This window comes from Struthio camelus, chromosome 23 (assembly GCF_040807025.1).
Source record: "Struthio camelus isolate bStrCam1 chromosome 23, bStrCam1.hap1, whole genome shotgun sequence".
Classification (NCBI taxonomy): domain Eukaryota; kingdom Metazoa; phylum Chordata; class Aves; order Struthioniformes; family Struthionidae; genus Struthio; species Struthio camelus.
In genome coordinates, this window is record NC_090964.1 from 6,384,507 (window position 1) to 6,407,448 (window position 22,942).

General features: G+C 46.5%; 1 protein-coding gene across 10 annotated transcripts in view; it reads right to left on the bottom strand.

Annotated features, from left to right (window-relative positions):
• The window catches only part of PHACTR4 (phosphatase and actin regulator 4), a 70,316-nt gene that overhangs the window by 27,631 nt on the left and 19,743 nt on the right, over positions 1–22,942 (bottom strand). For 4 of the 10 annotated variants that reach the window (XM_068917725.1, XM_068917723.1, XM_068917728.1 and 1 more), the window contains one exon: positions 16,605–16,651. The exons of 1 other annotated variant lie outside the window; for it this stretch is intronic. In XM_068917725.1, the coding sequence (XP_068773826.1) occupies positions 16,605–16,620 (16 nt within the window). In that variant the 5' untranslated portion in view covers positions 16,621–16,651. Of the gene's footprint in view, positions 1–14,184; positions 14,243–14,598; positions 14,672–16,604; positions 16,652–19,168; positions 19,936–20,111; positions 20,327–22,942 lie in introns of those variants that run through there. 5 more of the 10 variants (XM_068917731.1, XM_068917729.1, XM_068917726.1 and 2 more) reach the window with 4 other exon arrangements.

Sequence of the window (22,942 nt, forward strand, 5' to 3'; positions counted from 1 at the left end):
CAGTGGCAAACAGCTTTCTATAAGAGAGCAAAAAGAGAGATGGTTTTAACAAACCCTTGTACAACATTTTCCTCTAAAATTTAGTAATCAATAAATTTCATTTACATGAAACTTTACAGGATTTCAGGAGACTCAGATGGTTAAAACAAGACAATAACAAGACAGGTTAAGTGCAACAACACCCAAGAAGTGGGTACAGAGCACATGGAAAGCTCTCCTCTGCAGTTTCATTTCCACTCCATCCAGACCAGCGTCCTATTAAGGACCCAGCATTCAAATATTAATAGTCTGTTTATATACATTGTAAAAGAAACTACTCTGGATTGTTTTACTTTAAATGTAATGAAACCCATAATGAGCACAAAAACATTAGCTCCTCTAATAAATACACTGCTGTTCACATTTCAGTTCACAATAACGTGAAACACAGCATTCATCTGCAGTGACTCAGACATTTAAGTTCCATGATTCAGCCACAGGAACATTAAAAGGGACCATCCCGTCCATGCAAGACCGAGCTGTCTATTCATAACCAGCAATCCTGGGCGTTTTCCTTCAGAGCCCGTCAGCACCACCGCCAACCTTAGTTACAGGAAGTTTAAGGCTTTCCTTGATGGAGATGCACTCATTTGAAACGTTAATCCAGGACCACAGTACCATTGTACCAGGAGGGTTGGAAAGGAAAAGAAAATGTGGCAGCAGCGCTACTCTGGACAAGTTTCATCACAGTTTGTTCACCAATGATCCTCAGCAGCTTCGGCAGAACAGGGAGTACATGCAGACACAAGCTTTGGATACCTCCAAAGGCCACTATTTCTGGGCTGCTCAAAAATGGAGCGTGTGGAAGAGTTATTAACAGCAGACCCAACGGAAAGCAAGTGGTTAGGAAGCTGGGTAGTCAGGCTGAAAGGTCACAAGCCAACACAACGTGACGTTCTTCCTTTCTCCTCACATGGTATTAAAAGTCAGCCCAATACCCAGGGTGGAAATGAAAAAAGGTTTATTTATAAGCCAACTGGCATGACATTGTTTAGATCCTGTATACTGCAAGGAAAGTGCGAGTTTGGATGAGACAAAACTGAGGTAACCATTCCTGAACCACATGATTTCCTTAACACTTCCTGTAAAATTTCCAAATGGGAAACTCCTATTTCCTGCAGCATTCCAGGCCCCTTTACCCAGCAGTTAGTCAGCAAGGCCATAGCCGCTGCTCCATCCCAGAAAGCAAGGGAGAACTGGTCTAAAACAAAACCATCTCCACACTAAGTGAGATCACCACCACTGCATGCTGGACAGTCCCCTTAGCTACCCACAGCCCGAGTGCCCGCAACATGACCCAGATGTTGAACAGGTCCGGGCACAGCTGGAGGAAGAGCACTGCACCAAGCTCCGACCTGACAGCAGCCTCTGCCAGGCCCAGCAGCAGCACACCACCAGCGAGCCGACCACCAGCACCCTTGGCCTCACGTTCAGGCAGGAAAAATAAAGCTGAGCACTGGAAAGTCTTTTTCTCCTGGAAAGGCTTGTGATGATAATGGGTGGCTGGAGCACAAGGAACCACTCGCTCCTTTAGCTGTCACAAGGCCCGGATGAAAGAAAAAATAGCATAGTGGAGCTTGGGGCCAAGAGGATCTTTAAGGACAAAATACCCTGTAGTCCTGTCTTCTAATACTGGAAGAGTAACTTTCAGTAAGAGCATATTTCAGCCAGTACTGAAAACTTATCATCTTCAATGCTTCCTCACCATTCACTCTAATTACTTACAACATATGCTAAATATTTGCCTGTTTACAGGCCAGGGAATGCTAAGGAATGCAATAATGACAAAATTAAAGATTCGGTCACCTCTTGGCGAGCTTGATCACTGCAGTGATTCATGGCTATGCCATCTTTAAGCAAGGGAATCTCCAAAGCTGACAAACTACTTTTTGAGCACCTTGAAGCGGCTTTAAGAGAAACACTGGTCAGAAGCCAAAAGCAGCATAGATACAGGATCCATTCCAGAAGAGCACCAGGCATTAGTGAAGCAACAGCATATTCCCAACAGTCAAGCACTCAGAGGTGGGATACCCATCTGTCACTTCCAGCTATATCATTAGGAAGCAAAAACATGGAGAGGAAAATTACATTGATATTCCATTGTTTGGGGAGAATCCAACATGGCATTTAACTCTTGTTTTTACCCATTTAAAGCCACCATCGCTGTCAGACAACATAAATTAATATATTCAGAGAAGAACCTATAAGCTAACGCCACCTAAAGCCTCCCACTGCAAAACACCAGAGATGGAGAACGACAAAAATAACAGAACTACAGCACAGATCAAAAATACAGTACTCTAAAGCCAAAGCCGGCCTGTGCTTTTAGGACTGGCACAACGCAAGCGCACAGCGCTCTTCCTAAGCGAGCAGCTGCAGCACAGATGTGCCACAGTCACATCCTCAGTCTGGGTGAACTCCTTTACGGGACAAACACAACTCACGGCACATGCCCTCTTCCCAAAGACCTTACAGCCTCACACAGACGTTAATCAAAACCACCGACTCCTTTGGCAAAGGGGTAAGTCCATCTATGCTACCTATAAAATTGATGGGAATAGCTCAAAGCATTACACTGGAGGTTGTAAACGAACAGCAAGAATGACCCTAACAGCAAACATTAAGCCTCTAAATTAAATCTGTATTAAGCCTCAGAGGTAGCGCTATGTGTTTATCTCCAGAAGCAAGTCTGCAATGTTTAGGCCAAGGTTAAGAAGCTAATATCCCTTCCCTGTTTCATTAAAAGATTCATCTCAAATGTATCTTCCAACCTCTAATCCTTCAAGAAGGCAAACTATAGCTAAAAACCTGCCTGCTCACAGGTAACTGGTAAGGGCAGGGAGATCTTTCAGCAAGAGTCCTGTTTCCTCTTTTTAAGGTTTCACAAAAGTCTCAGCAAGCGCACTCACTTTTCATACCAGATGATAAAACAGCGGTGAGACACTTCAGCATTTCCTCTACCACCTGAAAGGGCTCTCGGGGCAGGCACGCCACACCAACAAGCTGGATTATTCTTCCACACCTAGAGCTCCGCAATCTGAGCTTGCATTTCTTCCAAATGCCTGCACAAAGCCAGCCGGTGCCAGGGAATCCTAGCACCCTACACACACTCGGCTCTGCCCAGGGAGACTTACAAAAGCGCTTTAGTTCAGCTTTTGGGGAACACCCAACTTCCCCACCGCACCTGCTCTGTTTTAATTATTGACTAGGCTAGAAACTCCTTATTAAAATGCAAGGCAAGTTTGGCACACAAGCTCGGCTGCTGATCCATCTCAAGCAGATACACTGGGAAGCGAAACCCAAATCCTCTGCCACAGTTTAGAAATTAAAAGGAACTGCGGATAGACTTGGTTGAAGTCACCTAAGAAATTCAGCACAAAAAAAAATATAGTTTTTGCATTTATGCAACTCCAAATTCCGATAAATTTTGAAATTTGCAACCACTACTTTAGATTCACACACAAACATCAGGTATAAAAGCTTCCTGCTTTCAACGTAGTACGTTTTTACAAGCCATTTCTTCCAGCATGAATCTCACAGATAATTACAGGTTTGACCTCCGTCTATTGCACAAATATGCCTTTTGAAGCAATGCGAATAAATATTTGCCCAATACTAAAAAACAGCTCCAAGAGGAACCCTTCCAGTTTATCAACTTTGTGATTCATGTTGATACAAGCTTTATTCTCTATTTAAGGAACGAGATAACACTTGGGAAGTTCATCTTGCCAATTGTGTTTCATGAAACTGCCATGGACCACCCTGAACAGTGGCGCATCCAGACCATGGGTCACACCCTAGCAAGAGCAATCAGCAAGACACAGCCCACCAACCTCAGCCTCAAATCCCCAAATATTTATGGTTGCTCAACAAACAAGGTGCTCTGAGCAGCAGCAAGGTGTAAGATTGAAACATGCGGAGGAAAAGACTGCTGCTAACATGATTAAAGCCACGCTTGGTTTTGTGTCTTGAATCATGCCCTTCTTTACCCCCTTTTGCACCGGCTCACTTGGGAATGAATTGTAAAGCAGCTCAAAGGAGTCGAAAGTAAAACGTGAGCTCTCTGACCTTCTTCAGCTCCTTCTGAAATCCCAATCCCTGCCCAAATGCACCTCTGTTTTCTACCAACACAGACAGCTCTTGCAAAAGCAAGGCAGAAACAGACACGAGCATTAAGCACTATCACAGAATATGACCCCAAAAGCATACGTGATCATTGCAAACAGGTAGCTTAGGTCACTAGATACACACAGATCTGGTCCCCAAAACCAAACCCTGTTTATGCATCACATTTGACTCACACAAGCTGCGGAGACAATGCCACAGCAATTGTTTACAGTGTCAAGGCCATTTCAGATAATTAAAGGAAACGTCAAGAGATGAGATAACGCCAACTGAGATCAGGAGGAACAGCTAGTCACTGTTTTTCCCAAAGTTTGTTCCACCTCCTACAGATCCCCAGAATCCTTTCCCTTCCACATAGCTTCACTTAAGTCCCTTGCCCAGTGAGCAGCCCTGTCACTGCATTTGTAAAGCACCAGGCACAGCCATGTTTAGGTGCAAGTAGCAAAAGCCTGTTCTGAGACTATCAAATCATGCTCCTGCCTACTCACGCTTGGCACGGTTGCGTGGGGGGCTGCAGACTGCCTCTAAGCGCTGTTGCAGGTAGTGCTGCCTAAAGGAAACACGGTCAAACTCAAACAGGACTATTTCTGCCAGTAACATGTTTGACTGTAGCCTAGCATACAACCACTACAGCCCTCCAGGACTGGCTTTGAAATAGCCAGCTCAAACGCCAACAGCAGCCTGCTTGTAACAGCCGCAAGCTCTGCGAGGGCCAACTACTCAAATATTTACTTACCTGCTCCGACAAATTTTGCAGCATAAGAGCTACAGCGCACTATTTCGAGTGCATAAGCTAACAAGCTTACAGCCAACTCAGGAAGGCTCAGCTGTAACTTACCCTCAACTGCAATGCAGATGACCCCCAAGTCAGTGGGCTAGACAGAGCAACGTCATTCACCTCGCTCCTGCCTGCAGTAGCCTTTGTCAACTTCACTCCTATGTCATTAAACACCTCGAGATACGGCCTCAGACCAAAGCAGCATGCGGTGAGAGATTAGTCAGCTATGGAGCCCCATGCTACGTCCCATGGCTCCACAGTGTTGTGATGCACGTTTCCCAATGCGCATACATGTCTCAACACAGCCGATTAGGAAGACAGACCTTTTAGGGGAACATCAGTGTAACCTCGCCTCCGTAGCGTCCACCAAGGAGTTCCTGCCTCAAGACCCACAGTACATACACTTGGCAGCACTCTAGCTCAGGGGTTTTCAACTTGCAGGTTGAGAACCCTGCGGTACAAAACTTCTCTTAAGGGATCCAAAAAGAGAAGCTATTAAGAAAAGCAGGAACATTTAAATTAACTTTACAGGAGTCTGTAATTCCTATCAGAAAATGTTCAATGGTGCACAAAGGAAAGGTTGAAAACCATGAGTCCAGTAAGCGTACTCTTCAAGTAATTGTTTTAGCAAGGACACGTTAGAGCAGATTTTTGAATTGGTGCACAAAATTGTAGTTACAGTGTGTAAATGTACTCCTCCCCATTAACTTTGTTTTAAATATGAAGAATCTTCTCATGCTGAATTCCCATTTAAACAAGCTTGCAGAAGGAGCTCCCTCCCTTGCTATAAGAATGCCATCCTGGGGCTTCCCCCAAGGTGATTGAAATTACAGGGTACAAAGAAGTCATCTAACCCTATTACCTTATCAACAGGAGGGCTAGCTGGCTCCTGGGCACTTAACCCACAATCCTAGCTGGTCCGTTGGCTACATCAACCCACATCCTCCTGCTGCCTTCCTTGAAGGAGTCCAGAAGCATGAGTCATTAGCAACCCTGCAGCCTACTCCTGTGCTAAGGAAGCTCCCGGGAGCTTCCAAAATAATTCTCAAAACTAAATCTTCACCTACCTCAAGGGAGTAGAAAAAAATAAAACCTCAAAAAAAATCTCAATTTTTTTTTTTTTTTAACTGAACTTCAGATCAGGCTCAACATTAAAAAAAAATTAAAGCTTGGAAACCAAAAGCCAACTGACCCCTTAAAGGAGCTTTCCCATATTTATGGAAGTTTCTAGTTTAGCACACAAGCATGGGCTCATTTAGTGGGTATTAGAGTAAAAAATCAATTTCAACACCGAGACGCTAAAAGAAAAAGGCCTATTTCATTATTAATTGAGCCTCTGGCTACAGAATAGAGAGAAAAATGTTCTTCCTGACTTTGAAACTCAACTTAAATTCTAATTCATACCAAGGTGCATGTCTCCACCTTTTGCAAGACAGGCGATAGTCTGATTTCTGCCCATAACTAAAGGCAGAGTCATAAGCCATCAGGTTTTACACTGCTGCAGCCAAGGACATAAGTTGACCTTGTAGCTAGAGCTCCATCGTTCCCATTCATGACGAACCCTGCCTAAAACGCAGGCCGCTAAACCTTGTAGGTCTGTGGGACCAACAGGAAAACAATCAAGTCTATAACAAACGTCAGCAAGCGACTGACTATGTACTAGCACTTCTTTTCTTCTCTCCCCTCCCTACTTTATCATGCTTGGTTCTTCCGCTTTCCTGCGTTGGTTACCTTGTTATTTATTGGACGCATGGCTTAGAAATAAACTCAGGACAACCCTTTTTTCAAACACCAGCTACTTTTGTTTAGAACAATTGCTACCGGCTCTCAGGGATGCAAAATAAGCTTTCAAAAAAGAACCACGTCTACCCCTGACAAGCAGATCCATCAGGCCCAGTAAATACCACGGCCTGGGAATAGCCTCCAACACAGGAGCTTACTAAACTGCCAATTCCCGATGCCAGGAAGGCACGACGAAGGGAAGTCTCGTTTTATACTTGCCCAGTTGTGGGTTCTCTCTCTAAGCATTTGTTCAGGAGTGGGCTCAAGGCATCTTCGCTGTGGAGGAACGTAACACTTCATATAGAAACGGGGTGCTCATTACCAAACTCGTTTTCCACAAAGCTCCAGCGTCACTGGAGAACCACCCACCAAAACCAGCTCTGGGAATACCGAGCAGTACTTTCCCTCGAGCAAGAAAATAAAGAAAAAAAATCTGAGCAGATACAGAGTGCTGAGGGTGCCAGACTCGCTAGAATAATCCCATTATGGAGTTGTCCAGAACAAGCAGTTTGCTCAATATTTGAGGGAGATAACAGGATTAACTTCATGTACAACATCATTTGAGCCTAATAATTGCAGAATCACTCCTAAGGCCCAAATGTCATTGATTCAACAGGGGATTCCCATCAACCCCCCAAAAGCCCTAGCTCAGAAAGCCTGTTCATTAGTGTCAGCATCTTAAGTTAATTACTCAGAGATTTTCCTTCCCTCCCTAAAGCAAAATGTTACTTAACCCCTGCAACACACTGGATGCTCGAGCAGAAGAAACTTCTGTATCCCCCACAGGAAGGAGCCATGCTTACTTTCCTAATTAGCGCTAACATCTCAAAGATTTAACATCAAGACCAAAGGGTTAGGGAGGAGCCTTTTTCAAAGTCTCAGTTGAACTCTAGCAGAAATCATTTCAGGTTGATTATAGCCCTCTTCCCTCACGATTGAGGGCCAGCCTCGGACGCCTGCTTATTCCCATAACCCTCTCGACCATCCTCTCCCCCTCCCTTCCCTCCCCTTGGGAAGGTAATCGGCCCTTTGAACGCAGCTACCAGCAAATCCCTCCAGCAGGGATCACTACCTAGTCTTCAGGACCCATTTACTTTGCCAAGTGATGACTCACTCTTAGTCTAGCCTTGCAAATGAGTCCCTTACTGCAGCCGTGCTGTGGAAGTAAAGGAAAAACATACAAAGCAAACAGTACATAGAGCCGTTTCCTAGCCTGCGGGAGAGAGTGGGAAGAACCGCAAGAACTGAGCTGTGTTTTTCTAAGAGATTCTTACTCAGGACACTGAAAGTTATTAAATTCCGCCTTTCTCAAGTGCAGGGGGAGGCTTTTGTTCTGATGCAGTGCACCAATGAAGCCGCTCTTATTGTTTCGTCCCTATCCTGAAGCAATTACAGCATACCACCAAGCCACCCCCACCTCCAGGCTTACTGCTGGCTCACTGCCACCAAGATTCAAGCTCCCCAGCCACCGTTTGGCTACATCATCGCTGCAGCGGCTTTCACAGTCCTCGTCCATTCCCGACTAAGGGTCTGCCCTCCCAGCACAGCCCCGGGGGTGGGAGAGCTGCGCTCCCACCCCAACTCCCCGAAGCCTGGCGCGGCGCCGAAGCCGCCTTCCCGCCGGCCTCACGCTACAAAAAAAAAAAAAAAAACCACACTGCTTTTACAGGAAATCGCTCTGGCAGAGGTTTGAAAAATGCAGTGCCCGAGGACCTGCTGCTTTGGGCCGGGGGGGAGGAGGAGAAGCCAGCCAAGCGAGCAGCACCGCGCAGGAGCTGCACCCCAAACCACGCGTGACCCCGCAGCACGCCGGCGCCCCGCAGCCGGCCCAGTCGCGCTCGCCCCCTGGCGGCCGCGGCGCAGCGCCGCCCCGACGGGGCGCACAGGGAGCCCGAGGGGGCAGCGGGCACGCACAGGGCTGCCCCGGGCTCAGCCGCGGCCGGCCAGGCACCGGGACACCGCGGGCGGAAGGCGGCGGCCGCGCGGGAAAGCACGTCGATGCTTGCGGTACAGCGCTAGGCGGCGAGAAACTCTCCACCTCTCCTTCACTGTCACAAAAACAGCCACTGCTTGCCTTGCAGCAATCATCCCTATGTATCCCCCAGGAAAGGCGGCTCACAGGCAAGGTGCTGTCTCGGAGACAGCAGAGCCAGGCATGGATTCCAACCTCCTTACGTGACTTTTAGGGCAATTTATTTCAATTTCTGTCTCTGCAGATTTCCACTGTGACCGCTCCGCAAACACCTAGGTTAGTGGCAGCAAAGCTTCACGTGCCTGAGACAAAAGCAGGTTTCCAGGCTGAAATGGAAGAGGCTGACAAAATGCCCGAGACACCTCAAGGAAATCTCCTTACAGCTGAGGTACTCCAATGTAGAAAGCTTTAACTCAGGCAGCCTTAAGACAATAGCCAAACAGGAACTAGGATGCTGTTCTATAAAAGCCTGCAGTGCCCAGCTGAGAGAGAAAACAGCCCGAGGACCAACTGAAGCAGGCTAAACAGATCTCGTAAGTAGAATTTAGTAACTCTTACAAATACTATTGCTTTTAATGAGCAGAGAAATACAAGTTCATTGTAACCCAGCTGGTAAGCCCCTTAGAAATTTTAAAGCCTATGCTTTCCAAAGGAAGACAAAAGACAGGCTGGATAGAGAGCAATACTCTCCCCAAGCAGCCCTCAATGACAGCCAAGCTAACCAAGTCGTGGTTATCGCTTGTCCCATCACGCCTGTAAGAAAGCCATGCAAGATAGCTGCTAGCTTCTCGTTGCGCTCAAAGTGTTACAGGAGACAAAAGACACCTTCAGAAATCAGAGCCAGGCTTCTTTTCAACACAAACGTAAAAGAAAACAGATAAAGCAGCGACGTCAGCAGTGACGCTGTGCAACTGTTAGCGGCCAGGCTGCCTCGAAGGGCTTCCCTTCTACCCACCCCCGATAAAATCGGCTACTTAAACCTCTTGACAGCGGATCTACAGACAATATGTTTCAGAGAGCACTGCGAGCCTCCTCTCCCTTTTACACATGGCAAATTTAAGGTCCAGCAGGTTGAAAACTAGAAATTCTCAAAATCCAACACTCGTGCTCCGCGCGCTGCTTACTGAAGCGCAGTAACTCCACGCTCGCTAGTCTACAGTGAATCAGCCCGAATTATCTGGAGGATTGATTACATGTCCTGCAACATCTTATCTCTTAATACAAGGAAAAAGATTGTTCCAGGCGATCACAAAGCAGTTCAGCAGGTACGACATTTCTCACAACATCAGCCTTTGCTACTATCTGGCTCCTGCCAGCCTGTAAGGCCAAAGCATCTCACTCCTAGCACATCCACAGCTCAGCCACTAAACCCAGCAAAATTAACCTCCTCTTTCCTCCTAGCAGAGCTATCTGTAGAAACCGCATTGCCATTTGCTACAACAGCTCTAGGAGTCACTTGAAGGGGGTGCCATGGAATTACAAGGTCTCCAGAGGGTCAGCAAATAATCTCTGCAAAACACTTGCTCATAGATCAAGAGAGAAAAGCAGCAAGAGTTCAGACACCAGCTCAGACCACGGGGGCTGCGTTGTTTTGGTGGATTTATTTGGGGGCAGGGTGGGGGGAATTGTTGGGTTTTCATTTTTCTAAATGCCACGGTGAATAACTGATGCATAAATGATCCGAATTATTTGCAAATGCAATAGGCAGAAGGACAAAACAGGCATCCTATTAACTGCCCCAAGCACCCTGGCAGCACTCAGCAATTTATCTGCACTCAACTAGAACGTCCATTGCAAATTTAAGAACAAAAGGCTACTAGGAGAGTGTCCCAATGTATTCTGCTATCTTGGCAAGTGCAGTCAACCTATCTGCTAACCTACATGAAAGCATTATTGTAAGTATCATATTACTGCATCTTGTTTAAAAGTCAAATGGTCTCACATGAGATCAGCACAACCCTCCGGTAGATCTGACTAAAAACAGTAGGATGCACGCTTGCAAATTAGCATACTTCAACTGTAATTAAATGTTTAATCTGAGGTACTTTTATCACTTTGGCTCTCTTCTATTATATTGCACAAAACAGTAATATTACTATATACATAATTCATAGCACCTCATAAGGGAATCACAGCTTCTTTATCCTCCTGGAAGAAAAGCCTGTTCTTTTGTTACGGAACAGGCATTATAAAGAGATTTCCACCGGCTAGCTAGCATTAACGGCTCCTCTCTGGCACTCTTCAGAGCTCTGTGACAGTGAAGTACCCCAACACTGCAATGGTCTAAATTTGGCTCTGCAGATCAAAACCAGAAAATAGTGAATGACATCTCCAGCAGCCTAGTCTAAACTAAAAAGCACATCTTCAAAGCACTTTAGTTTAACATAAAAGTGCCCATTTGACAAATTTCCCCTAAATACTCAGGAATGGTTGGTTAAAATGTCTGTCCTGGCAGCAGCCTAGAAGCAGCTGATTTCCAGTTAAGCCTTAGTCATCAAAAGGGGATTCCCATCCAGCCAGACTAGCACCAATAGCAAGTTGAAGAAGCCTTGAAATCTGAGGTTGGCCATTTATCCAAATTCTCCGGCAAATGCAAAGGGCAATGCAAAGTGCCCTTCACCTTGTACTCTCTCCTCCTGCCCCCACGCAGGCACTTCTTCCCTTTTAAAGGGCATTACCTAGAGTACCAGAATGACTGTCCTGGAGATCTAAAGTCTTGCTGTTTTTCTGAAGAACACAAGACAGCACAGACACCAGCGGGTATTCCCCCTCACTCTGTCCTTCCTCCACCCTGACACCTTGCAGCAACTGCCGTCAGATCAGCGAGGGAAGCGTGGACTGATGTCTTCTCCCTACGCAGGCAGCCAGGCCACTGTGGTCCCTGCAAACCTCTGCCACCAACCCCCCGTGTGCCACCTTAGATCCACTCGGCAGTGGCGGGACAGGAACTCGTGCTATCACAAGATTCAAACCACCAACTTACATGCAAAACCTTGTACATCCTACCAGCCACTCCCTGTGCTTTCACCGCTGCTAAAAACAAAGGGCTTCAGAAACAAAGGAATAGCGAGAAGGCAGGCACTTGGCAGGCACCTTTGAAGCGGAAGCAGAAAACTGGTTTTCAAGAGCAGGTTTTATTTGTTCCTGACAGACTTCGCCTGAAGTCTTCTGTTCTCTTCTACCTACACCTGCCTACCTGGAGGAGGCACCAAGCTTGAGGAGCCTTTTTAAAGGGCAGCAGGGAGAAACCCCAGCAGGAAGCAAGAAGGAACCCCCACACGATCCGGGCATCATCCAGTGGCCTCTGCAAAGCAAAGTGTTATTTCCAGTCACCGATGCAGCAGGCAGATGGAGCTTGCAATTAAGTGTCTTTGGGACAGGACCTTAGCAGTGGTATCACCCAGCCACAGCACCTTTGCTATTGCATCCGTCCCCCTTCTAAGCATTACTTTTTTAAAAGGCAGCAGAAACAGAACCCACTCAGACAACCTAGTCCTGGAATAGCTCGATACATCTCTTTCATCTCAAACTCTCTTTCAGGCAGCAAGGTTGCTAGAAAGTCAGCAGCAATTGGCATATGCTAATAAAAGCATTACTCATACAGACATGCTTTTAACCAGAAGTGATCTAGAAATCCTGTCACCCATATACCCACAATGATGGCGCATTCTGTTTGCATCCTGACTGTCAACCTCAGAGCATCTGAAGGCATTGCTCTCATTTTTACAGGGGGAAAAAAAAACAACCCAGGAACCAGGTAGCTTGCTGTGCATCCTGCCAGGAACGAGTAGCAGAGCTGGTGGAATAAGCAGCAAGCATTCACATTTCTAGTCCCGTCCTTTGCTCAGACTATATTTGGAGTGCAAGTCTCCAAAAGCAGCAGATTCATATCACACTGGGTTCCTTATGAGGCACGTAGCCCAGAAGTCAGCATGGATGCTAAAACAAATTACTGCTTTGTTTGCACAAAGGTTAGGGACTTGAAGAGTATTTCACAATGGTTAACACAAGCCTATTTTTTTAGCAGGGAAAGAACTAGGGGGAAAACAGTAGCATAGGGGGAGGTAAAAGACAGGATGAAAGACAGCCTTGAATAAAGAAATAACTGTGGAAGACTCTTAAGGCATCCATACATTTAATATTTCAAATGCTACTCTAGAAAGACAGAAGCAGCTTTGGGTAAGAGTCCATGCATGCAAAAAGCTACCTCGCTAGTTTCCCAACAGGCTTCACAATTGTTCCACACAGAGTCAGACCTTCTAGGGAAGCTCCAAAAAAGTTAATCCCAATTCCTGCAGAGTAAGTGCCTAACCACAAGCAGAAATTGCAAACAGAGTAAATCTAAGTTGTGAAGTACAGGAGGCAGGAGGATCCAACAGCCAACGCTTCCCATGAAGAAAGGCATCGCTACGCTCCCTCCACAGCTATCCATAAATGATTAGCTCAAACATTACTGGGCAAACAAACTGCAGGCCTGGCTCCATGCTAGAGCAGTCCAACACCACAGCAGAGCTCTCAACGCACCGTCAGCATAAGGTGAGACTTGCCCTGCCAAGCGCAGAAGGCTCTCACTTCTTAAATGTTTGCTTTTTAAGATCAGAGACTTACAGGCAGATAAAATGTCATATCTTAAGAAGATCCCTTCACTAGGAGAAAGGCCCAAACCTTTAGTTCATATCGCCTTAAGAGAAGGGAACAGCTTTTGGAAGAGGATCTGGACAGTGACAGTGTGGGCAGCAAGCGGGACAGCGGAAATACGCTCTGAAAATAGAATATGCTGCTGCACCCTCGCTACACCAACAGGAAGGATCTGAAAAGGGGAAGGTATTCCAGTGATATTTCCCTTCAGCAAAGCCCTTGTGTAGGTGGGACCTCTAGAAGGCCTTGCAAAGAGGAGAGACTTGGCCCCAGCCCTGTGTGTATATTTAGAAACCATTTATTCCTCTCACTAACCTCTGTCCTCCCACCCACCTCACAGGGCTCAGCTGGCAGTTCGGCAGCAGCACACCCCCCCGCACGCTATGTGTGGCTGTGCCCCGACTTAGCACTGATGCACAGTATCTATTATCACCACCTCTCGGCTCCCGCACAAATCCTCACTGCTTCCCACCCCTTCAACATTCCTTCCAGCTCCCGGAGGTTTCACAGCACTATTCACTAGCTGAAGGCTCAGGCAGACAAGCTACGCAAGTTTCTGCACCTTGAGCAGTTTAGGCACCCATCAAGCCAATGGCCACTCACGCAACCTGGAGCGGAATAACGCAGTTCTGCCGAATCCACCATTGGAGAGAAAAACCGTCATCTGATGCTGCCCTAGCCACAGCACACATGCATGCCCAGATTACCGCACATCAGCTGACACGTGGTAACAAACTCTAGTAACTTGCTCAGGACCAAGTCTCAAGACTTGCAAGATACTACTCTATCCTCTTCTCTATACCCAAAAAGCCTACCTGAGGTAGTGGAGAGCGCAAACTAAGTTGCATACCTGTTCTAAAATAAGAGTGTATAGACAAGCTCTGAGACTTCATGGCAGCTGCCTGGAGAGCATGCTTCTATTAGTCTTCAGGGATGAGCGTGAATTAAAATCTGAAGACAACAGCAAATTTCATTTTTAATTAGCCAGGGCAGTCAGCCAAGGAGGAGCTCCCCCACCCGACCATGGCTAGTGAAGCCTGACAGCTAAAAAGGATTTATGCTTCACTGTGCAGTCCCAGCGGCCATTCGGAGCACACCAACTCTGAACATGCGCCAATGCAGTTAAAACAAAAGCCAGCCATGCAGCATCGTGAGTGCAGTTAATATACAACCAGTTAAGGCCAGCGATACATCAAAGCCCCAGGCTTCGAAGGAACAAAGGGCAGCAGCTTCAGCTCAGCTCCTGCACGCACCTCCATCTTACCTCATCTCCAGCCACGCTGCCGGGAACAGAACCCAGGAGTCCTGAGTTTAGCAGCACTTGGAGAATGAGCATCCTTAAAAGCAAAGTAATTTAAAAAAAATAACAACAGATCCATCTGTTTATTCTGCCATTGACATGGGGCTCTTAGCTCCGAGCACTAACAAGACAAACACGGAAAGCTTCGCAACCAGCTGTGGGGGGAGTCTGTGCCCGCGACAGAACGAACAAATCCAGTTGTGCAGGTTTAGGATGGAGCATCCTCATTTGACCCGAGAGAAAGGGGAGTTAATTCTCCTCGAGTTAGCAAGATGGAAACAGAACAGAAAGCCTTTTGCATCCCAGGCCACCAGTTCTGCCCAGATCAGGAGTCAAAGCAGCCAGTGACCTCGATAGGCTGTAACACTACGGCTCATTGGCCTATCCAAAAAATGGAGTTCAACTACACATAAATAGAGACAAAAAGCTTTGTGATATGGATACAGCTGGCTGCCAACAGTCCGAAGAGAGGTTGAGTCTGGGTAAGTCGAGCCCACAGCATTGCTCAAAGCCATCCTATTAATGCAGGCTGCAGAGATGGAAGAACTGGCCCTGCTGTCGACTGTGCTTTGTCCTGGGGTTGAACAGGGAGCTGCCATCTCCAGAGCTTCAACTTCAGCTGCCAGCACCACACTCTCCCCCCCCCCCCCCCATTTAAAAAAAACAAACATCATCATTTAGGATTAGTCTGCCACAAGCAAATCATAAGGGAGAGTAATCACCACAGATTAAACGTGCCTCTTACAGACTAACACTCAGCACAGGAGCAATTCTTGCCACCAGGATTATTAGCATGACATGTTTCTATGCATGCTCATAGCTGTTCCACGTGTGCCAGTGGGTTCCAGCAGACCAGCTTTCCACGAAGTCAAACCGGCCTTCTCAAGAGAGGCCTGGTACATCTGCCATGCTGGGAACACCACACTGCTGAGAAGCACGTTCAGTCTCAAGTTTTAAGGATGGCATCACCTGGCTGCGCAGGAATAATCCAGAAATAACATCTGTGGTCACAGAGTAGCACTTCACTACGAGTTAAGAGTCATCAGCTGCACAGCTGCCCTTTCCATGATAATTTTATGACAGATTATGAAAAAGAGGCTTTCCTACATCCAGTGCCAACTGGACATTTGCTATGGTTTCATCTGAGATGATTCAACATTTCTTATGTTTGCCAGCAGCAACTGCAAGAGGTAATACCACGTTCCATGCGATGCAAGGTTAATATGCTTAAGGGAGACTGGCTTCCCAAGGTGGAAGCAAGAGCTCTCATGCAAATCCCATTTCAACGGTAAGAAAAAATGGCCATTTAACCAGTGCCTTCCATAGCCATTTTAGACAAACGGAAGGAAAAGCCATTCAAGCACTTATCCTATGCCAAAATCTGCCAGTTTTAATTGCAACAATTAAACCCAACCTCAGTTTAACCCAACGACCAGTTTGCTTGCCTCATGGCAAGCAATACACAGTGCCTAAAGCAACAGCTTTAAAGTCAAGTTTTCTTTAATAAAAAAAATCCGAGATATGTTGCAAGACTGAGCAGCCTAGGGAAATAAAAACAGAAAGAAGGCAGGAGCTACCATGAGCTAATCCTTCTTTCTGGCTTGCAGTGCAGCTTGTTCAAATCACTTACCAGCTCAATGCTTCCAGCCTCCTACTTATTAAAAAAGGGGATATTACTTTGTTTTCAAGAGCTTGGGATATTCAGGAGACCTGTATTCCGGTCTTCACAGATGGGAGATTTCAAAATAAATCTTTCAGACCTACAATACAGTTTTGATCAGATCTGGTGCATGCCATTACCACAGTAGAGCAGCAACAGATGCATCTGCCAAGCTATCTTATTTTCTAATCATCTTCTACATTTGAATTGAAGATCCAAAGTTTAATGTAATAAGGCTCATTATGGTATTTAACCAAGGAAGAAAGAACAGATCCACAACCTGTGGTATGATATCTAAGCGTGTACTTACCAATGGTTTCTTCCATTCCTCTTGCACACTAGCTTTCTGAGCAATTCCTACAAAAACAGGGAACAAGATTAACACACACAATTTCAAGTGTGACTAATGCCAAGATTTAGTTTCATTTCCCTTTCAGTTCTGGTCAGCCTATGTATAACTAGCGTGCAGGGAACCCCAAGGAGAAAACCTGTCCTAGTAAACTAGAAGCTAGAGAGTGTGACATCCTCACCCTTCTGGTGAAGCACAGTAGGAATTTCCATTGAGGAACAGCCCAGGAAGGATGCAGGTTGCCAAATGCAATGAGTTTGTTGCCATTTCACACCAGCAGAGACTACAAAAAGCACACGTACCATCTTTCTTTCACTCCCTGAATAGTCTGAAGATTTTAGTTGCCTCTAAACATGTACCTGCTCTGTATTGGAAAGAAAGGTTTAACAAAGTTAAGGTTTAATTAATGCAACGCATCAAACACTTCTTGTTCCCAGGGAAAAATCCCACATCTGTCTCTTCGAGCAGGCATGTGTCTGCTGTAAAACGGAACAAACACACACACTTACTTAGCAAAGACAGAATAGCACATGCACAGGAAGTAATTTAGAAGTTACATAAAATCAAGGCAGTTTTGAATGTGATGGGGAAAGAGGACAAAAAGGAGGAATTAAGATTTTAATAACAAAACCCAGCTTTTCTCTGGAGAAAGTTCTGAAACGAGATACTCAGGAACTCAGTTTGGGGAAATCAAGAGACATCTTCATTCCCATACATTTATGTAGCACAATAAAAACATGCTCAGCCTTTTAGAAAAAAAGAGCGCTTCGGTCCTGGAGAGCTTGCAGCTCAAATTAAGACAACCACAACACAAGATGTCAAGTGGCACAGCATGGGGTGCTTGGGAAGGAGCTACAAAGTCAGCTTATTTCCACAGACCTGCAGTCAAAGCTAGCTTTTATCCACAGCTCATTCCAGCCTAACCCTTCCCTGCCTCACCTAGAATATCTCATCACCTTCGCTCCCAGCAGCTAAGCCGCGCTAACGCAATTTGTTCGCTGTAACACACATCATCTCCCTCTTATGGGATTTTCTGACTCCGGAGCCCATGTCCAGCTTGCACGAGAGTATTGGTATCGCGGGGCTGCTGTACTGTCAGGGGAGATAACCCTACCGCTACTTCGCTGAAAGCGCGTCTGAACAAGCTATCGCCAGCAGGGCTTTTCAGCTCTGCTTTGCTGAGCCGCGTGGGTGGAACACGCCTTTTGATCAGGCAACCGCGCTCGAGGCTACTTCTCTGTTGCAGTCAGGACACTATTGCAGCAATATTCTTAGATGGGGGAAAAACAACTCTTGACAACAAAGACATGAAGCTTTCGGGGCACTAATGGCAACCACAGCTTTTTAAACAGTTTAGCAAAGAGATGCTATATCTGTGCACAGACTTCTGGGCAGCAAGCTGGTTGCCCAAGTGCATCAGATGGTCTTCATTTCAGAGGCAAATTTTCCTGAAGCTACTTGGGAAACATAACCAAGAATCCCTTCCAGCTGAATCCATTAACACTTATACAACTAACTTGTATACACGTTAGGGACACGTGATTTGGTATATCCGTGCGATACGCCTCTTCTACAGACCGCACCAACGAGGACGCTATTTGCGAAAACTCGAATGACTGCTACCCACTAGAAGCAGGAGAGCGCCATAATGGTTTTACCGGGTTCAGCATCGACTCGGCGACTTCACACAAATCCAAACCCTCAGTTTGCAGCAACTCCGCTGCACAGGGCATTTGCAGGTCAAGTCTCCCTGCCCGCTCTTTCAGTTAGCCCTTTCTGAGAAGGCAAAGCAGAAGAGAAACCAAAATAGACATCTCAAAATCTAACCTCAGCATAGACAATAGCAACTCTCCTACTCCCCCAAACCCACCGGGGAGCTCAGTTCAATTCGCCTTTCAAGGGCATTCCTGCGCAGGCTGTGTTAAGCTTGGCATATTGCAAGGGGCGTACGTGTGATTGGAATACTAATCCTGCCCGCCCGCGCCCCACCAGACACTCGCCGTACGTACGCCAAGGACATCTGTCACAGCCTGACAACACCGCTGGTAGCCTGGACAAGGAAGGAGCCTTCTGAGCACAACACTAAATCCACTAAGTCCGATTATTAATAGAACGAGCATAAAAGGCACATCAGAGAAGCAATGCGCTCTGAGGTTTGAGCAAGAGTAAGCAAAGTCAGGATTCCTGGCATTTCCACGAGGAGGCCAACCCAGGACCGTACATCTACGTGTGTACTAAGAAACAGGCATTCACTTGCTGAAGAAAAGGATTAACCAGGGCATTACCTACTGCTGAGATTAACCAGGACTGGCTAATCTGGGAGCTGCATTCTGCAACAGTTTGAGATAACCTGCCCCGTAGAACAAACGGTCTTTTATCCCATCAAGCGCTTCCCTCCTCCCTGAAGCCAGCAGCTACGCGAGCCTGGGTAAAACTTGGATTTTCCATTTCCTTTAGCACGACACATGCTAGAGCCCCCCTGGATATTCCTGCCCTCCAAGCGTTTGGGTATTCTCAAATCTTACTCTCGGCCTGCGACAGCCGCGTGAAATTCCTCTGCCGCGGGAGAGCTGCGTGTTCCCGACGAAGCACGGCTCCTGCGGCGCTTCGGAGCTCGCCACTTGGCCGTGCTGCTGTCCGCCCCTCGCCGTGAGCAGAAGCGCTGCCTTTACCTGGCTTGTTAGTTTGAACACTTCGCTCACTTTTTTCTTCCAGCTCACTGTACCAATTTAAGAATATATTCTTGCTCCTCTGACCCGTTTCTGAACCCTCACCAGCAAGGGGATGGCTTTTCCCCAGCTAGGCAGCTAATTCACACACAATAGAAAATAACTGGTTCACTGCGGCGCTGTAGCATTTTCCACACTATTCTCTATCCCTTTCATTTCGTCTCTCCTAGCTCTGCCCATTTGCTCAGTTTGGCCGCATCCTTCCCGGGGTGCAGTCCCACGGCAGCTTAAACTGACCAAAGTCCAGGCTCTGGGTCTCCTCCCATACTTGTCCCCACCTTCCTCCGGGCACCAGCGCTCACCCAGCCGCACGGTGAGCGGCGAGAAAGCTGACCCAGATGAAAACTAACCACTTTCGGAGGAATATACACTGTGGACTGGCAAGGACGGGGCTTGGGCAGCCCCAGCGCCAAGCACTAACTCACCATGAAGCTACGCACCGAGCTGCCACTGGTTTTTTCCCCCAACCTCAGGCAAGCCACGTATTTCAACTGCGAGTTTTCCCGATTGCCAGCTGACCAGCTTGCTCGAGTCCTCATTCGCAGCATCCCTCACCCAGAGCCCTTTAGCATGACACTAAGAGCTGCCGATTTAGGACTGTATCGTCTTCTACGGTAACGCTAAATAGCTTCTTCCAAAAGACTAAGGGATGTTTAAGTCCAGCTAAAACAGAGCTGGTCAATTTTTTTCAACTGAGCTACAAAATGGACAACCCTTCCAGACAGGAGTGGCACCTTACTTCCACGCAGCACCTCGCAGCAGGCTTGCCTTGGGCACGAAACTTTCTTTTCCAGGCTGGCGAGGCTCTAAATTACCATCCAGAGACAGAGGAGGCAGCGCCTGGGCAGCTACTGCAGGGCTCTTACTGCAGTGAGACAAAACCTGAGGCTGTCTTGGAAAAAAGTACACAGAGGAGAGCAAGGATGTTCTTCTAACACACTTAAAAGCATATCCATTAACTGCAAAGAAAGGGAAAAGGAAGTGTTAAACATCTAGTAGTTTGAGGAACAAGTTATTACGTTAACACAGACTGTTACATAGCAGTCATGTGGCATAAGGCAGGCAGCACCCAAATGCTAAAAACGTCCATGAAATGAAACCAAAAGCAGCTGACAACCTCCCAGAAGATATTTTATTTTGACCTAATATGATGCTAATAACAGTGTCCATCAATAAATAATATTAAGTTCATTATGCTAGTTCACTCCTTGGCTTTACACCACTGTTTTTGAAGTTATTGGGACTGTAGGAACACGCAGGAGTCCTGCTCCAGAGTAGGTCCCTGCTGGATCAGACCACTGACAAGTGTAGTCAGAGACTACCCCTGCCTGCAAGAGATTCAAACAAGAGAAAAGTGGAGGACAGGAATACAGCTAGCTGGGAAACCAAGGCTAAGCAACAAGCAGGCTGCTCGCCATGCCACAGGCAATCTGGGGAGGTTGAGACTTGAGCCCCGCTTGCCAGATTTCACTCAAGCACTTTAACCGAAGCCATCAGAATAACTTGCCTCACTGCATCAAGCCCAGCTGCACGCATTTCTGAAAGGCTGGGCTCAAAGGAAGCACCAACTGCACCACCAGCTCTGCATGTCCAGCCCTTTTCATAAAAGCAGGGAAGAATCAACATTTTATTCTCAGGCCAATCAATTACTCACTCCAGGAAAACAGATGAGCGGATTTTTGCAAAGCTGAGATAACTCCGCCTAATGCTATGGGTATGCTGTCCATGAAACACCATGAAGTCCTTAGGGGAAAGGCTGAAATAACTCAATTTATCTGCCAGCCATAAGATTAAGAGCATGGTAAACAATATTAAAATTCTGTTCTACAGCGCAGAATAACTGAGCAGCACAGAACAGTTCTCCCAAAGGGCAGTTTATAGCACGGGTGCACAGATGAGAGTTTAAACATCACAAGGGAAATTCTTCTGGTAGGCAGTTTCTGCATGCGGGCAAAAAACAGATTAACTAGGCCAAGTCCACTACTATAAATTATAAGTCAAGGTTTGAAAGTAGAGTTAATCTCTTATTGGACCAAGCAGTACAGATACGCTTTCAGGCACACAAGCCCTTCCCTCAGATCAGTAAAAGCCAAAAAGCTTGTCTTCCTGACAGTCTAATAACAAATTAGCTCTATGTACAAGCCTCGTTTTTGCTTATGTCCTTCAATTATCATGGTTTCAAGATCATTTGTTACAAACGGACATGCTGGTTTCAAAATTCTCCAAGCAGCCTCTACTGACCCAGTTTGCTCTGTACTAATCACGCACAGAGCAATGGAGAGGTCAACTCCTCCGCATCCTGGAGGTAAATCATAATATTCACTTTATTGAAAGTGACACAGATTAAACCACGTTCTTCTCAAAGCCTAATTTGGCAACCCGACAGCGACAAAAGGATCCCCCAACACTTCAGACTGAAACGCAGCTTGGCTTGCTTCACCTGTTGAGCAGCAGTCACCACTGAGGAGGAATACAGCAGCTGTGCGGCACAAGGAGACCATCTCATGGAAGAAGCAACAAGCACATCCCATGGAAACAGTGAGAAAATTCAGAGGTGTAACAACTATAAATGCAATTTAAATAGAATAACTAGATTGAGAAATCTAAACACCGTAGGTATTACTCTAAACGAAACTGGTGGTTTTTCATCACAGATTTAACACTCGATAGCTGCCCTCCCATGCAAAGGGCAAACACCATTTTTCAGCAGCGTGGTAGCTGCCTGTGGGTGGCATAGTAATATAACATTACCTAAGTGGATCCTGAAAGGGAAGGCGGCTGCACGATGCGTTAGGCCAGTGGCTTTCCTTCATTGCTTGCACAAGGTAAACTTTAGAGATGCTCATCACCGCACTGCGCAGCATATCCCAGTGGGACTCCGGACCCGCTTCCGCTTGCAGCTCTGGTACTGAACAGCACAGTCAGCTGGGACCAGGCCCTTTGTCAATCTGTGCCTCAGTTTCCCCTCCCTGTCTAAGGGGGGATTAACTTGTTTTCATTCTATTCTGAAGTGCTTTACAAAAGATGTAATCCTTCCTCTGCTAGAAACTGATACCTTACCTAGGGCTGCCCCAGTAGCACCTGGATGGCTTGCTCAGCTAACAAGCCAAGCATACAGTGAACTTTTTTCATAGCTCTGCTCGAAACAGATCATACCAACTCTCAAAATCCACCTACAGCCTCCCAGGTGTTTTGGTTCACCGAATGAGCCATATTTACCAAACCTTCATCAGAAAGCCAACAGCCTATCAGGAAAGCAGGGTACAGACATGAACAAAGGGTTACTTCTAAGACAGCTAAATAGAAATAGCATTTGTCATGGGGAGCTATCAATACAGTAAACACTTAGAATTTGCCTCCAGATCTTTTGGCAGCTGATCAACTACTCTGGAGGCGTGGATGCACGCAGGAAAAAACCTGCGGGAGGAAAATAGCAAACCAGCTTCCCTGCTCGCTGTCCTTGAAGCAGCTGAAGGGCTTGCCTCTACCAAAATTATCTTCCTGATAAAGACAGCGTAAAATTAAAGCAGAATGGCTGATTTGTGCAGAGGGCAGATGTTCCTAAATAAG